General features: G+C 45.7%; 1 protein-coding gene across 1 annotated transcript in view; it reads left to right on the top strand.

Annotated features, from left to right (window-relative positions):
• The first annotated feature begins 1254 nt into the window (after positions 1–1254).
• LOC147124042 (N(4)-(beta-N-acetylglucosaminyl)-L-asparaginase-like) overlaps positions 1255–18024 on the top strand; it is a 40540-nt gene continuing 23770 nt past the window's right edge. The window contains exons 1-6 of the mRNA XM_085978581.1: positions 1255–1446; positions 8981–9134; positions 11053–11165; positions 13070–13182; positions 13325–13442; positions 13576–13651. Coding sequence (XP_085834707.1) covers positions 1329–1446; positions 8981–9134; positions 11053–11165; positions 13070–13182; positions 13325–13442; positions 13576–13651 — 692 coding nt within the window. The 5' untranslated portion in view covers positions 1255–1328. The remainder of the gene's footprint in view (positions 1447–8980; positions 9135–11052; positions 11166–13069; positions 13183–13324; positions 13443–13575; positions 13652–18024) is intronic.

Genomic DNA, 18024 nt, shown 5'->3' with positions numbered 1-18024 from the left:
CTTTCCCTGCACCAGGACGCGGCCCAGCAATTCCATCCAGTGCCCACTTCGCAACACGGCCCGCAGCCGTCCTACGTGCCTCGAGACTTACGACATGCGGAGTTCATCTTCGTGCGCCGGGACGCGCACAGAGGCCCACTGCAGGCACCATACATCGGCCCCTTCTCAGTATTGGAGACGGGGGACAAAGCTTTTCTTATCGATGTCGGCAGGAAGCCGGACCTTATTTCAGTAGACCGCCTCAAACTGGCGCACCTGGACCTCAGTTTCCCGTTTCGTCCGGCTCTCCCCCCACGGCGGGGCAGACCTCCCACGTTGGCGGCGGCACCACAAGAGGACCAAGACACGCCAGAACCTTACTTCCCGGCCGCCGCCCCACCTTCGCCGGCAGCCCGTCCAGCCAGCCCACCGGCAGACCATTTGCCAGACCAGCCGACGAACCAACCGGCCGACCTCCCAGACAGCCCTTCTCACACGCCAGATGGCTACTACAGCCACTACGGCCGTTTGGTCAAACCTCCGCAGAGACTGACTTTTACAGTTAACGAGGATTCTGGGGGGGGGCGTTGCCACATTGGGGAAACACTGTGTGTATGTAGATAAACCTGTATAATCCCCTTTTAACTGCTGTATTCCCCTCCCCCCCGCAAGACAGTTGCAAGCTGAGAGGAATAAGGCATGTTCAGACTTGCCTGCTGCTGAGAGAAGGAAAACCAATCAGGTTCCAGCAGGTGACCAATCCGTGAGTCATCACAGGTTCGCGGGCTGTACGAATTCAGTACTGTATTGTGAGAGTTGGAGTAAAGACCTATTTCTTGTAGCTCGCTGTGTTGCCTAATTCTTTACGTGGGAGACTGTAGTCTCCCACAATGGGATGAAATGGCCTCCTTCCCTGCTGTAAATGTCTATGATTCTATGAGGCAGAAGGGAATAGAGGGTTGTGCTGATCACCTTAGATGAGGAAAAAGGAGAGGAGGCTCGAGTGGAGCATAAACGCAGCATGGACTGGTTGGGCCGAATGGCCTGTTTCTGTGCTGTATATGCTATATGAAATTCCATTAAAATAACTAGGGGAAAGGAATATTAACTTTGCCATAAAAGTACCATGAACTGGGGGGGGTGCGCGGGAGAGAGCCTGAATGCGATGACAGCTGGGGAGGTGCAAAGTTTGCAAAGAAACGGAGGCTCAGCAGCCGGTTTGATTTCTTTAGATTGTAAGTGCTGCTCCCTGGCCGTCCTTTTGCAGCCGCCGTATGTGGGTGCGGTGGGAAGTGGCGAGCGGGGCGGTCCAAGGCGCAGTGAGGGGCCGGCAGTGACCGGGGGTCGCCATGGGATTCCCGGGCTACGTTCCACTGGCCCTGGCGCTGAGCAGCTGCTGCTCGCTGGCGGCCGCCCAGCTGCCGCTGGTCATCAACACTTGGCCCTTTAAAGACGCGGTGCAGCGCGGTAAGTGGAAAAAAGCAGGCATTGCACTGCATAGAAGGGACACCGAGCAACACCCGCTTGTGTAGCTTTGCACGTTGGCGTGCATTTGCACAGCGATCGTTATTGGTAAACTGCACTGGTTGCTGCTTTTGAGTCCTGACTCGGCTTATTTTAGGGAATTGCGAAAAGCAGCTTTTAATGCATTGCCTCTAATGAGTAACAGTGGCACTGTGAGCACATTCAACCAACCACCAGCTAGGGGATGATGAGCCAGGAAGTCAGTGTTAAGCATAAATGCAGCTATTCCCTCCGATCTGTGTATTGCTGTAGATAACCGTGGGGAAATGTTGGCCCGGAATTTGCAGTTGTACTGTCAGCGTTCACCGTCATTCCTCTGTAAAACTGAAAGCAACATCTGGAGTCTGCACATGAGCATTTACAGGCAGTTAAATGGCAGTTAATCCGGAAGTTGCTGTCAGTGATACTCTGCTCCTCCACAGGGTGTGCTGTTGCAGCCCTCACAGCTGGAGTGGAGCTAACCTGCAGAACAAACGGGAAACTCTTCAACCTCCGCCGCCTCCAGTCCAGATCCAAGGTCGTCCCATCCTCTGTCGTCAAATTACAGTACGCAGACGACGCTTGCGTCTGCGCTCACTCGGATGTCGAACTCCAAACCATCGTCAACACCTTCACCGAAGTGTACGAGAGCATGGGCCCTATGAGACAAAGGTCCTCTACCAACCTGCCTCCGCCACACAGTACTGCTCCCCGATTATCAAAATCCACGACAAGGCCTTGGACAATGTGGACCACTTTCCATACCTCGGGAGCCTACTGTCAACAAGGGCAGACGTCGATGACGAAGTCCAACACCACCTTCAGTGTGCCAGTGCAGCCTTCAGTCGCCTGAGGAAGAGAGTGTTTGATGACCAGGACCTCAAACCCGGCACTAAGCTCATGGTCTACAGCGCAGCAGTGATACCCGCCCTGCTGTATGCCTCAGAGACATGGACCATGTACAGCAGGCACCTCAAAGCACTGGAGAGGTACCATCAACGCTGCCTCCGCAAGATCCTGCAAATCCATTGGCAGGATAGGCGCACCAACGTCAGTGTTCTCGCTCAGGCCAACATCCCCAGCATTGAAGCTTTGACCACGCTCGATCAGCTCCGATGGACGGGTCACATTGTCCGCATGCCCGATACAAGACTCCCAAAACAAGCGCTCCACTCGGAGCTCCGACAGGGCAAGAGAGCCCCAAGTGGGCAGAGGAAATGCTTCAAGGACACCCTCAAAGCTTCCTTGAAAAAGTGCAACATCCCCACCGACACCTGGGAGTCCCTGGCCCAAGACCGCACAAAGTGGAGGAGACGCATCCGGGAAGGCACCAAACACCTCGAGTCTCTTCGCCAGGAGCAAGCGGAAGCCAAACGCAGGCAGCGCAAGGAGCGCACGTCAACCCAAACACCCCACCCACCCGCCCCTTCAACCACCGTCTGCCCCACCTGTGACAGAGACTGTAGGTCCTGCATTGGACTCATCAGTCACCTGAGAATGCATTTTTAGCGTGGAAGCAAGTCATCCTCGGTTCCGAGGGACTGCCTAAGAAGAAGAGATGGTGTCAACTAGAAATCACTTGATTTGATGTGAACTTCCACTTTTTGTGCTCTATTCTCGCTGTAAAAACCCTTGCAAAAGTTAAGCCTTGTTGAATGAGGTGTGACTGAGTTTTTAACACCGTACTAAGCAATGTTCCCTGTATTTTTTTTTCGGGCCATGCAACCCATTCAAAATACCGGGCATGTGCATTTTTCTATTTAAAAGCCGGCAAGTCGGCTGCGCGGGCTCCCTGGAGCACTGTGCTGCTTACAGGGAACATTGGTACTCAGTCATAATTACTGCTGAACAAGCTCTCTGGCCCTGAAAAGCTCATTTTATGTTTGTGGAATGTCACATTTTTCCATTCCATGATAAAAAATCCAGTTTCTTTTAAATTATAATTAAAAACAATTTTTTTTAAAGTTTGCTTATGATATACCAGCTTCTATGATATTTAATCTTCTACTTTAATCCCATGTGTATGTCCCAATCTTTATTTTGCATTATTCAGTCGAAGTGAGTTTTTTTTTAAGGGGGCTTGGAAGGTTAAACAAGCGAAGCAAGCAGTATTGCAAGGATTTTGTACCGGGTGAAAATCAGAAATATGAGGTGGTGTGATTTTTGTTTGATAAAAGAACATTAAAAAAAATACACTCGCCATTGAAAGTAATCACAGACAGCTCTACTTCTGGCATCCATTCTTCACAGTACTGTGCTCTTTCCATTTAAATTGGCATATCAATATTGAACTGATGGCATGGATTACTGTTCCACATCAGCACAGAAGTTCCTTTTTGGTATGTTAGGAGATGTTAACACTTCTAGAATGGCAAAGTAATGGCCCGTATTTTCCGATGCCTGCGGGTGTGTACGCTCTGTGTACACATAACCGTAGGGACATCGGAAATGCCGGTTTCAGACATGTGAAGCTGAAAACCGTCATTTCCGATCGACATATCGGATGCCTGCCCTGGAGAAGGGCCTCTACGGGGGGAGAGTTCCGCTTTCTGCAGAATCTCTGCCCGCTGGAATCGCTTAAAAATCTTACGCCTGGTAAAAGCAGGCGGAAGGCCTGCTTTTACTAGCATAAGAGTTTTAAAAAGTGAAAAAAAAATGTTTTCACTCATTTATAATTTAAAAATACTTTTAAAAAAGGTAAGTTTATTTTTAGCCCTGTATTATTTTTTTCAAAAAATTAAATTTTTGTTTATAATATTTAATTTAATGTAATTTTAACTCATTTTAAAAACGTGATTTAAAAAAAAATGTATTTACTGTTGTAGTGTGTTTTTGGGGTGATCTCCATTCATATATTTGACAGGTCTATCTGTCAAAAGTAAGAAGGGAGATTCCCTTCTCCCATTGGCTCGCCTGCGCCCCTGGGATACGTGGGCACTGCGCATCTCGACTGTGGAGAGGCCCAGGAGCGGAAGTGTCCGGACCTCGGGTGCCCTCAGGTAAGTTCGTAGATTTTTTTCCGATAAGAGGCATTCACACGTGGGAAGCCTCCTATCGGAAATTACGGGCCATTATCTGTGTCACATTCGAGCTGATGCTAACAGTTGCTCTAAAATTCGACCAACCGTGTCGACTAGTGACAACTGTTATTACCTATGCAGAGTACTTTTCCCTCAAACTCGCTCTAAAGTTCAGGAGAAGCTGAAGAAATTGCTGTCGATTATTCTTAAAACTTCACATCTCTTCCTCCTAGTTAGAGAAAGGAATACTCTTGTCATTTGAGAAGTGTTTCCCCTCTCGCCTCCAGCTTCCAACCTTTCCCCGTCTCACTCTATTTTATTGATATTACTATAGTCAGTGCTATTCTAAACTTTTCTCTTGTCCTTCCTAAGCATGCAGTATGGTGCCCTATGTGCACGTCCTCCTCTGTACGTGATCAATCGTGTTTAAAATTCAGGCTCGCCACATAGTCTTCCACACTAAGGCCGCGATTTCACTGACCAAGGCGGTCCTGGGGCGGTCAGTGTCGCAGTTCCAGCCCGTTGCCTGCTGCAGCCCACACTCTCCAAGTGATTTTCCCTTGATTGGGCTTGTTAAGCCCACCCAGCGAGGTTCCCGGCCAATTAAAAGGAAGCGGGTCTGATGACGTCATTTGATGACATGTCATCAGCCGGTTTCCTTAAAGGGACCATGTCCAAATTGATTTTGATGTTTGTGCTTGTCGGTGTTCTACAGCATTGAGGTGCTGCAAACACTGACAAGCACTGCACAAAGGCACAGGGCTGCACCCAGGCTCTCCCATGACTCCCTCCATATGCTAATGGAGAGAGTCACAGCACACAGGGAGGTTCTCTTCCCTTCCAATGGGCGTAAGAGACCTCCCCAGGAGATCAACACAGCCTGATTGCACACAGCACAGGAGGACATAAGCAGGGATGTCATCAGGAGGACCAGGCTGCAGTGGCACAAACCTTTCAATGATTTTAGTAGATCACAAAACATTACTGCCAAGCCACACTCAACCTCATCCTGCTGTGCCACTCGTCACATCCCCATCACTCTGCCTTCCCTACCCTACTCCTGGACATCCTTACTCACACCAACTTACCTTGCACCTCCACTTTATCCCTCTCTATCTACATTATCACTTCCCCATTTTCTAGCCACCCCTCACACTCACCCTCATCCTACAGCAAGCATACCAACTAACAACACACAAAGGTAGGCATTTTTTTAAATTTTTATTCATTGATGGGATGTGGGCATCGCTGGCTGGCTAGGCCTGCATTTAGTGCCCATCCCTAATTGCCCTTGAGAAGATGGTGGTGAGCCGCCTTCTTGAACCGCTGCAGTCCATATGGTATAGGTACACCCACAATGCTGTTAGGAAGGGAGTTCCAGGATTTTGGCCCAGCGACAGTGAAGGAACGGCGATACAGGTCCAAGTCAGGATGGTGTGTGGCTTGGAGGGGAACTTGTAGGTGGTGATGTTCCCATGCGTCTGCTGCCCTTGTCCTTCTAAGTGGTAGAGGTCGCGGGTTTGGAAGGTGCTGTTGAAGGAGCTTTGGCGAGTTGCTGCAGTGCATCTTGTAGATGGTACACACTGCAGCCACAGTGCGCCGGTGGTGGAGGGAGTGAATGTTGAAGGTGGTGGATGGAGTGCCAATCAAGCGGGCTGCTTTATCCTGAATGGTGTCAAGCTTCTTGAGTGTTGTTGGAGCTGCACTCATCCAGGCAAGTGGAGAGTATTCCATCACACTCCTGACTTGTGCCTTGTAGATGGTGGAAAGGCTTTGGGGAGTCAGGAGGTGAGACACTCGCCGCAGAATTCCCAGCCTCTGGCCTGCTCTTGTAGCCACAGTATTTATATGGCTGGTCCAGTTCAGTTTCTGATCAATGGTAACCCCCAGGATGTTGATAGTGGGGGATTCAGCGATGGTAATGCCATTGAATGTCAAGGGGAGATGGTTAGAGTCTCGCTTGTTGGAGATGGTCATTGCCTGGCACTTGTGTGGTGCGAATGTTACTTGCCACTTGTCAGCCCAAGTCTGAATGTTGTCCTGGTCTTGCTGCATATGGACACGGACTGCGTCAGTATCTGACGAGTCTCGAATGGTGCTGAACAGTGTGCAATCATCAGCGAACATCCCCACTTCTGACCTTATGATGGAGGGAAGGTCATTGATGAAACAGCTGAAGATGGTTGGGCCTAGGACACTGCCCTGAGGAACTCCTGCAGTGATGTCATGTGATTGAGATGAATGACCTCCAACAACCACAGCCAACTTCCTTTGTGCTAGGTATGATTCTAACCAATGGAGAGTTTTCCCCTTGATTCCCATTGACTTCAGTTTTGTTAGGGCTCCTTGATGCCACACTCGATCAAATGCTGCCTTGATGTCAAGGGCAGTCACTCTCACCTCACCTCTTGAGTTCAGCTCTTTTGTCCATGTTTGGACCAAGGCTGTAATGAGGTCAGGAGCTGAGTGGCCCTGGCGGAACCCAAACTGGGCGTCAGTTAGCAGGTTATTGCTGAGTAAGTGCCGCTTGATAGCACTGTCGACGACACCTTCCATCACTTTGCTGATGATTGAGAGTAGACTGATGGGACGGTAATTGGCCGGGTCGGATTTGTCCTGCTTTTTGTAGACAGGACATACTTGGGCAATTTTCCACATTGCTGGGTAGATGCCAGTGTTGTAGCTGTACTGGAACAGCTTGGCTAGGGGCGCAGCTAGTTCTGGAGCACAAGTCTTCAGTACTATTGGGTGATTTAGCCAATTTTCATCTGAAGTTTCTGTTAATGTGCTGTCAAACATTGAAATCTTTATTTTCAACACTTTGGGTTCTTGGACAGATCTGTGTGCTCCTTTGGAAGTGGCTTAGTAAGTTGCAGTGAATGGTGAGACATAAGGGCAGCCCCCGCAATAGCGATGAATGTGAAAGGAATGGCTTGGGCATTGTAGGGATGCTTTATAGTGTTGGTGTGGTGCCAACCTGGCGCATCATGTGGCAGCCAGGGTGTACAGTGTCGAGTGAAGTAAATCTGGCTATGGTGAGGCCATCCCTGGCGTACCGGGCAGCAATGTGGTCGGGTGCTGATGCCCTGTGCAGCATTGATTGCGGAGAAGGTTGGTGTTGTTGGTGCTGCTGGTGTGCCCGGTGATGCTGGTGTTGGGGCTGATCATGTTGTGATTCTGAGGACCAAGGTGAGATTTTTTCAAGGGCACCGATGCTGATGGAATAGATGGCAGGTGAGGTTGAGATGACAGAAGCAATCTGTCAATGTTGAAATAGGTTGTCCCAATGAGGTGACACTGGATAGTGAGTTTGCTCCTTGCAGGCTGCATCAAGCTCAATCTGTCTTCCAAATGCAAGAGCTTCTAACCTTAATGTGAAGACCTATGAAAAGGTAAGCCTAAAATAAGACTTAATTGCCTCTTAACAATGCATGGAATGATCTAAATTGTCTCCCCCGAAGCTCGGTGTCGGGTCTGTTCAGCGCTGACAGACCCGACACCTGGGAGACTTGCATGGGCCCAGGGGCCGTGTAGCCTTGTTCTGCTCCTACTGTGTTCTAATTCTGTTAGATTTCAGGAGATGGTTTTATTCCTGTTCCTGGCTGGGGTGGAGATCGCCTTTACAGAAGGTAAGTACTGCAGAAAATATAGGGACAGAGTGATCTCCTGGAAGAATTTCGATCGCCTAGATGGGTCGGAGAGGAATTTCCCAGATTTTTTTCTCCCAAATTGGCCATTGGGTCTTTATCTGGTTTTTCGCCTCTCCCGGGAGATCACATGGGTTAGGTTGGATGCAAAGTGATAGAAGATTTGAGGTTAGGATCAGATCAGCCATGATCTTATTGAATGGTGGAGCAGGCTCGAGGGGCCGATTGGCCTACTCCTGCTCCTATTTCTTATGTTCTTATGTTCTTATGGAGGCGGCTTGACAGCGGGTTCCTGACCTGCTGTCAATCTTTTCTATTTTGACAGCTGACCCGCCTCCGATTCCACCCTCTCAGCGCCGGTAAAATTCCGGCCTAACTCATTCTTTCTCAGGCCCTCAAAACTGTGGAACTGCTTCATTCTTGTCCAATACTCAGACTTAAAACCCACGCTTGGCATCAACTGATCACTGGTTCGGATTTACCTGGTCCGTTATTTAACACTTTATGGTGATGGTGCTTGCACTATGAGGTTTGAGCTATTACCTTAATATCTCCTTTAAATAATGTCAATCGAATAGTGGAAAACTTCGTTTCGAGCTTTGGTCATAATGCTCTAATTTTTCTTCTAAGACATACTCCACATATTGTCCAAAAATTTGCCTTCCCTATTGAAACTGGTTCTAACTTTTTTTTTATTTTTACACTTACACTGCCAGGATAAGACGTGATTTGTTTTTTTTTAAAAAGGACCGCACATGCATTCTCACCAACCAATTGAAACTTTATCTTCCCTATTCTTTTTGGATTAAATTGTCTGTGTGTTGCATTTAGCGTGGAGCACTCTTCAGGCTGGAGGCTCAGCGTTGGATGCAGTGGAAAACGGTTGCAGCCAGTGTGAAATTGAGCAGTGTGATGGCAGTGTGGGATACGGAGGAAGCCCAGATGAACATGGAGAGACAACACTGGATGCTATGATTATGAATGGGTGAGTAATGTACCTGACCACTGCTGCACACTGGGAAGTTTATCTATTTATAAATTGGCTATTAGGACCGATATGCAATGAATTAAACTAGGTGTCACCCCTGTCCTTTTGTAATAACACACCAAGCTTCTATAAACATAGAAACATGGAAGATAGGAGCAGGAGTAGGCCATTCGGCCCCTTGAGCCTGCTCTGCCATTCAATGAGATCATGGCTGATCATCCAAATTCAGTACCCTGTCCCTGCCTTCTCCCCATATCCCTTGATCCCTTTAGCCTTAAGAAATATATCCAACTCCTTCTTGAATATATTTAATGAACTGGCCTCCACTGCCCTCTGTGGCAGAGAATTCCACAGGTTCACCACTCTCTGGGTGAAGAAATTCCTCCTCATCTCAGTCCTAAATGGCTTACCCCTCATCCTTAGACTATGACCCCTAGTTCTGGACTCCCCGGCAATCGGGAACATCCTTCCTGCATCTAGTCTGTCCAGGCCTGACAGAATTTTATAGGTTTCGATGAGATCCCCTCTCAATCTTCTAAACTCCAGTGAGTACAAGCCCAATCGACACAATCTCTCCTCATATGTCATTCCTGCCATCCCAGGTATCAGCCTAGTGAATCTTCGCTGCACTCCTTCCATGGCAAGAACATCCTTCCTCAGATAAGGTGACCAAAACTGCACACAATACTCAAGGTGCAGTCTCACCAAGGCCCTGTACAACTGCAGCAAGACATCCTTGTTCCTGTACTCGAACCCTCTTGCTACGAAGGCCAACATACCATTTGCCTTCTTAACCGCCTGCTGCACCTGCATGCTTACCTTCAGCGACTGGTGCACAAGAACACCCAGGTCTCTTTGCACTTCCCCTTCTCCCAATTTATTGCCATTCAAATAATAATCTGCCTTCCTGTTTTTGCCACCAAAGTGGATAACCTCACATTTATCCACATTATAGTGTATTTGCCATGTTTCTGCCCAATCACCCAACCTGTCCAAATCGTACTGGAGTTTCACGACATCCTCCTCATAGCATACCCTCCCACCCAGCTTTGTGTCGTCTGCAATTTTGGAGATACTACATCCAATTCCCTCGTCCAGATCATTAATATATATTGTGAACAACTGGGGTCCCAGGATCTATCCTTGCGGTACCCCACTAGTCACTGCCTGCCACTTGGAAAACGACCCGTTTATTCCAACTCTTTGCTTTCTATCTGCCAACCAGTTCTCTATCCAAGTCAATACCTTGCCCCCAATCCCATGTGCCTTAATTTTGCAAGCTAATCTCTTATGCGGGACCTTATCGAAAGCCTTCTGAAAGTCCAAATACACCACATCCACTGGTTCTCCCTTATCTATTTTACCAGTTACATCCTCAAAACATTCCAGTAGATTAGTCAAGCACAATTTACCCTTTGTAAATACCTGTGAAAAGTAAAAACAGTTTTTAAAACCTTTGCTTTACTGTTTTGCTTCAGTCCACCACATTTTGTGTTGGTTTTCAATGTAGGTGCAATCACCGGAGGGTATGAGAAGGGTGTGTTCCCTCTTCTCCCCCACATCCTCCAATTGTTTTGGAATGGGTCATGTCCCCGCTCTCCAAATCCCAGAATTGCTTCTGATGTTCTCCATCCTCTTGTACGTGGTTGCACTCTAGTTTTGCAATGCATTTTAATTTAATTGCGAGCAATTCAAAATGTCGAATGCAACATGTATGAATGTTACATGTGATTTTTACACTAGATTTCATGTTGTAATGTGAAGTTTAATATTTTTAGTGAGAACTCAGCAGACGTGAACATCAAAATCAGACTGAAAATGTAGGGGAAATGAAAACTCTCAACATATCGCTTGCTGACTAAAAGATGGATATTGAGGTTCATTGCTATTATCTAATTTTTTTTAAACTCTTCAGCAACACGATCGAGGTTGGAGCAGTTGGAGACCTCCGAAGAATTAAAAGTGCGATCAGTGTTGCTCGAGCAGTGATGGAGCACAGCAGTCATTCACTGTTAGTGGGAGAGCCAGGTAATCCCTAGTCCTCATTGTTCTTGTGAAAGAGAAAGAACTTGCATTATTAGAGTGCCTTTTATGATCTCCGAATGTCCCTAAAGCACATGTACTTTTTGATGTGTAGTCACTGTTGTAATGTAGGAAACATGCACAGCAAAGTGATAATGACCAGATCATTTGTTTGTCACGTTGGTTGAGGGACAAGTATTGGCCAGGACAGCAGGAGGAACTCCCCTGCTCGAAATAGTGTCATAGAATCTTTTACGTCTACCTGAGAGGGCAGACAGGGCCTCGGTTTTAACATCTCATCTGAAAGACAACACCTCCAACAGTACTGCACTGGTGTCAGCCAAGATATTGTGCTCCAGTCTCTGGAGTGGGACTTGAACCAGCAGCCTTCTGACCAAGGTGAGATTGCTGCTCACTGAGCCATGGCTAACATCGTGAGAAGCAATTAAATAAAAGATTGTAAGCAAATGGTAATTTTTTTAAAATATTAGTTCCTGGGATGTGTGGCATCGCTGGCATGGCCAGCATTTATTACCCATCCCTAATTGTCCTTGAGAAGGTGGTGGTGAGCCGCCGCCTTGAACCGCTGCAGTCCGTGTGGTGAAGGTACTCTCACAGTGCTGTTAGGGAGGGAGTTCCAGGATTTTGACCCACCACGAAAAAAAAAAAATCACACATTATAGATTTAATTACTGAAAGGATTGACTGACTAGTCCAAAATAAAAAGACCAGCTGCAATTAATTTTACCTTTTTATTGGCGTGACTTTTAACGTTGGGAACATAAAGGCTTCATTTTCAAGCGGTAATGCAATTTGTTTTTTAAGTTCCCAGAGTCAGTCAGTTCCTGGGAATACACTCTTAAAAGAAATATACAGACCTAGTTCATTTTGAACCAGTCTCCTTACTATCAACAATTAATACTATTGGAAGGCAGAATGACCTTTTGAAACAGTGTGTTGGGTATAAGTTCTTGGAAAAGATTCATAATATCATAATGGTAAATTCTGAGCAAATTATGATCAATCATATAATTATGCTACAGTTTAAATAATGCTTAAAGTTTATATATTTATTGGGGAGAAGTATAAACCAGGTTTATCTAAAATGTTACCCAAGATCTTAGTAATTAGGTTAGAAACAGATCTTTAATAATTAACGAATCAAGTGAGGTATTGTAATGGGTAGTTGACACAAGCTTTAATGATTCTGTGGAAACTCTGCTTGCTGTTGATGAAAGAACAATACTATACAGAGTGGAATGGATTTAATCCTTTCTTTCACTTAAAATTTAGCTTTGACAGCTATTTTATGTTGAATTTACTTCGGTCAAGTCTCCTTTCCTGATGGGCTGTATTGATGAGAGTATTGATGGGCAATGCTCCCAACTGTCTCCGGGGGCGGGGGGAAATGGCCAGTTGATCACAGCCCAAACTCAGAAAATCCTGATGCAAGTTAGGGAATTTGCATCCCCAGCATTTGTGGTTTCCTGAGGTTGAGCAGGTCTGAATTGGCTCTTGTGGGCCCATGTGAATTCATGGCCCTAGCTGTATCCTATGTCAATGCTCAGGGATGTTCACTGATAACATGACAGAAAGCCAAAGTTCTACTCCTGTGTTTCTGTGTTGGTAAGAAAATTAATATTTTCAGAAATGCTAAATAAACATTTTTGGACTAATACCGTCTTGTATAAAAGGGGTGGGGGAAGTACTTTCAAACAATAAGTACTCTGTCCAGAATAACTTTCCCTTATGAAAAAGATTGTGCTCCAAAGAATATTTAAAGTGGCTAAAAGGCAGTGAATTGGAAAGTTAATTACAACAGTAATGTATGGTGTCCATTTAACAATATTAATGTTCATGTATCTAGGTATCTTTAAACACTTCATATAAATACAGTATTTTTCCAACAGCATCAATTTTTGCTCAGAATATGGGATTCCTAAGTGAAGATTTAACAACGAATACATCTCTGTCCATGTACTCAGAATGGCTGGGCAGAAAATGCCAGCCCAATTTCTGGAAGGTGAGTGTCATTTCTATGAAGGACAAATCCTACTTAATATTTTAGATGATTTTTAAGATGGGATGTCAGGTCTGAAACAAAAATAAATACATAAGTTGTACATTACTGTCAACTATTGTGAAAAAACAATTGATTTTCACAGAATGTCTTACCAAATGCTGAAAATTCGTGCGGACCATACAAGCGAAGGAAGGGGCTACGGTCAAAAAAACATCGAATGCCAGCACAGCGGGTCAATTTTCACAACCATGACACCATTGGTAAGTCCTTTTCTTATTTTGGTAGATATAGATGTGTCTTGTGCATATGGAAAGTAAAAGACATTTTGTGCAGTTATACGGAGGAGTTGGGGGTTCGTGTGTGATTTCACTTAATTGCCGATTTTGAATTTAGGTATGATTGCGATTGATAAGAGTGGAACTATAGCTGCCGGGACGTCTACTAATGGTGCAAAGCATAAAATCACAGGGTAGGTATTCTTGCGTTTTAAGCCTCTAGTGAACAGCTCTCTCTCTCTCTTTACACAGCTGCATAAGGATTCTCGAGTACAGGAAACTCTTGTTTAAACCACACCTAAATATCCAGAATTCTCTATTAACCAGCAAAATTCATACTCTGAAAACAACACCTCAATAAAACACCTCGAAAATGTTACCGAGTCCGAGTCTCCTGCGATGGCCGAGTTAGTCAGTGGGGGTATTTCTCCAAACTGCCACTACTCGACTTCTTGGCGCTGTCGGAAGTCCAATTACTGTATATTGTACATTTCTTGATTTTTTTTATTTTTGTTTGTTAAAAATAGCCTCGGTAGATAACCCTCTCCGTCACCTGGAATTTTTAATCAACTGGCAACATGCCGGTCCCGTCGGTCCTCGTCTATCTTAATATTAACAATTTTGCGTGGACCTCAGTCAATATTTGAGGTTGACTATATTGTTATAAGCCAGGGGGTCTCAAACTTTTCACTTCTGAGGCACCCCTCCCGTGTTCTAAAAATTCCAGGGACCCCCCTGTAACACAACACAGGTATTTTTTCTGTATAATAATTGGGGGCGTGGGAGTAGAGAGACAGTTTGTCCCACAGTCTAAAAAGGGGAGGGTCTGTTCCAAATTGCAGTCAAACATTCAGTTACTGGGCTTTAACAACAACGGAAGGTTCTGGAAACGCTGCGGGCCAAGCAGTGGCTGCATTGCTGAGCGGAGCCTCCCGGTAACAGTTTCAGAGGATTAGCAAGCCGGGCCTGGGGCCCGGACTCAGTAACCAGCGCCCAACCCAATGAAACCAGTCGCTGCTCAGGGGCAGCCAGGGACCCTCGCACCCCAGCCAAGCCCACACTGTTTCCCAACCCCCCCACCCCAGCATGGCAAGTTGTTGAACTCAATAAAACTGTTAATTTCTGGGTTAAAATGCCATGAAAACTGTTAATTGTTGTGAAAAGCTAACGGGTTCACTAATGCTCTTCAGGGAAAGGAATCTGCTACCCTTGCCTGGACTGGCTTCCATGTGATTCTGATGTGGTTTAGCAAGCCACCAAATCAATAAATATTCCTGGGGCAACTAGGGCTGGGCAATAAGTGTGATCTGGTCATAGTTGTTGATTACATACCAAGAACAAAAAACAGTGGGGAGACGCAATTGTAATGATATCAGCAAATAGTGATGGTATTTGCCTGTTTGATTATTATGCCTTACCAGCATATTTGCCTGTTTGATTATTTATGCCTTACCAGCAGAGGGCATGTGAGAGAGGCAGAGTAGTTTCGTTTTGGATGGATCTCTAAGATGGTGTCTCCTGTAAAGCAGTTAAATTACTTGAACACACTTTAGATTAAAAGACATACTCTTTCATCAATGTGTCGTCATTGAACCCACGTAGAAAACAATACATGGTGTCAGAAGAGGGATTGAAAGAGATGAAGAGGAAAAATCTGAAGTTAGCAACTCGACGAGACAGTGAACGGAGTCGTGGCAAGTAAGCTACCCAGTGAAATCAGCTCTTCACATATTAGCAAGCCAAAAGAGAACATCGTTACTTACCTTTGGAGAATAGCTAACGAAGTGAAAAATGGAAGGTTTACACCCACCGGCGAAGCTTCAGTTGACAGGTAATGTGGCTGAAAGTTGGAGGAGGTTCAAACAACGTTTGGAGTTGTATTTAGCAGCAATCGGAGCTGACGAGAAAAGTGATAAAATGAAAGCGTCAGTGTTCTTACATGTCGTGGGTGATGAAGCGCTGGAGGTGTATAATAACTTCACATTCGCTGCTGATGGAGACAAAATGAAGATGGATAAAATAATGGAACAGTTTGAGGCCTACTGCATACCTAAACGTAACGTGACGTTTGAGAGGCACAGATTTTTCACATGTGTACAGAAAACGGGAGAGACTATTGATCAGTATGTGACTGAACTGAGAAACAGAAGCAAAACGTGTGAATTTGGGGGACTGACAGACTCGCTGATAAAAGACAGACTGGTGTGTGGTATTCCAGATAATGGTCTAAGGGAAAGACTGCTAAGAGAGCAAAATCTAGACCTGGGAAAAGCCATAGCACTGTGTAGGGCTACAGAGACTGTGAAGTCGCAGGCAAAGGAGCTGTTCAGTGACAGTAGCTGCAACGTGGATGCAGTGAGAAAGAATGGACACAAACCGTTTAACAAAAAGCGCCAATGTGAAAAAAGAGGCGTGGCCTGCGAACAAAAATGAAAGGGGCAATCGAAAGTCATGTAGTCGATGCGGTACACAGCATCCACCTAAAAAGTGTCCAGCATATGGTAAAACATGCAATAGTTGCAACAAAAACAACCATTATGCCCGTTGCTGTAAGAACCAAGCACAACAAAGCAAGGTCCATGCAGTAGATGAAAGCAAGATAGAGGAGTCCTATGTGAATGTTGTGTCTGAAAACAAAAAAGAAAAAAGAGACTGGATGTTGACACTAAAAGTGAATGACATACACATTCCATTTAAATTGGTTACTGGAGCACAAGTTAATGTGATATCAGAGACTGATTTTAAGAAAATTAGACCCAAACCAAAGATACATGGAACAAAAGTGAAAGTGACAGGATACTCAGGTACTGATATACCAGTGAAAGGAAAATGCATTGTCAAAGTGACACACAAGGACAGAGAGCACACGCTAGCATTCATCGTGGTGCCAAAGGATGTGCAGGCCATACTAGGCTTAATAGCCTGTGAGAGACTGAACCTGGTAAAGAGAGTCCTCGTTGTGGAAAGCGAAGGAGAAACAGTCTATGATGAACTCATGAAAGAGTACAACGACCTATTTCAGGGTCTAGGCTGCCTTCCAGGAGAACACACGATCAGAGTAGATAAAAGTATGCCAACGGTCATACATCCATGCAGAAAAGTTCCGTTTGCTCTTCAAAAGCAACTGAAGGCAGAGTTGGACAGGATGGAAAGCCTGAACGTGATTCAGAAGATAGATGAGCCAACTGAGTGGATGAGTTCCCTTGTCGTTGTGGACAAAAAGAATGGAAAGCTCAGAATTTGCCTGGATCCCAGAGATCTAAACAGAGCAATAAAGAGAGAGCACTTCAAGCTTCCTACACATGAGGAAATCATGTCACAGTTTGTAAATGCAAAGTATTTCAGCAAGTTAGATGCATCATCAGGATTTTGGCAGATGAAACTGGACGAGGCAAGTTCAAGACTGTGCACGTTCAACAGTCCATTTGGCAGATACAGATTCCTAAGGTTACCATTTGGCATTGCCTCAGCTCCTGAAGTGTATCACAAAACTATCCATATGATCTATGAGCACCTGGAGGGAGTTGATACCTCAATGGATGACATCATAGTATGGGGAACCACGAGAACTGAGCATGACGAGAGACTGAAAAAAGTGCTGGAAGCAACAAGGAAAACAAACCTGAAGCTGAATAGAGAGAAATGCCAGCTCGGGGTGACAGAACTGACATTCGTGGGAGATACCCTTAGCAGTGAGGGCATCAGACCAGATCCCAGAAAGGTGTCCGCCATTGAGAATATGCCAAAGCCACAATGCAAAAAGGACGTGCAGAGGTTTAATGGAATGATCAACTACATGGGTAAATTCATATCCAACCTCTCAGAAAAGATGGCGCCACTGAGACGACTAACTGAAAAGAACATAGAATGGGAATGGAATCATGAGCATGAGAAGTCATGGAGTGATCTAAAGAAACTGCTCACAGAGGAACCAGTTCTGAGGTTTTATGACCCAGCGAGACCCATCAAGATATCATCAGATGCATCACAGAGTGGGCTCGGTGTCGTTCTTCTGCAAAAATATGATGACTGGCAACCTATTGCATATGCATCGCGCTCAATGACAGACGCGGAGATGCGATATGCTCAAATAGAAAAGGAGCTGCTCAGCATCACATACGCCTGTGAAAGGTTTCACCAGTTTGTGTCAGGACAAGCAATCAGTGTAGAGACTGACCATAAGCCCTTGATTGCATTGTTCCAAAAGCCACTAAATGTCTGTCCGCTTAGAATACAAAGAATGATGATCAGGCTGCAACGCTATACACTGAATGTTGCGTACACCCCGGGTAAGCTGATGTATACAGCAGACACGTTGTCCAGAGCTGTTGACCCAAGAGAGCCCGCAAACACCAAAATGGATGAAGACGTGAACGCCTACGTGGACATGATCACAAGTGCACTGCCCATAGCAGATGCAAAAATGGAGCTCATAAAGACTGAGACAAACAAAGATGAAACACTGAGACGACTGAGGAAAAGCATCTTGGATGGATGGCCCAACATGAAGCAAGACTGCTCACCTGACATGGCAGAGTACTGGAACTGCAGGGCGGAACTATCAGTG

The sequence above is a fragment of the Somniosus microcephalus genome, chromosome 1, assembly GCF_052327205.1.
Source record: "Somniosus microcephalus isolate GS21.2 chromosome 1, FLI_Smic_1.0, whole genome shotgun sequence".
NCBI classification, from domain to species: Eukaryota; Metazoa; Chordata; class Chondrichthyes; order Squaliformes; family Somniosidae; genus Somniosus; species Somniosus microcephalus.
Note: the sequence above shows the minus strand (reverse complement) of the source record. Positions and strands in the feature narration are given on the sequence as shown.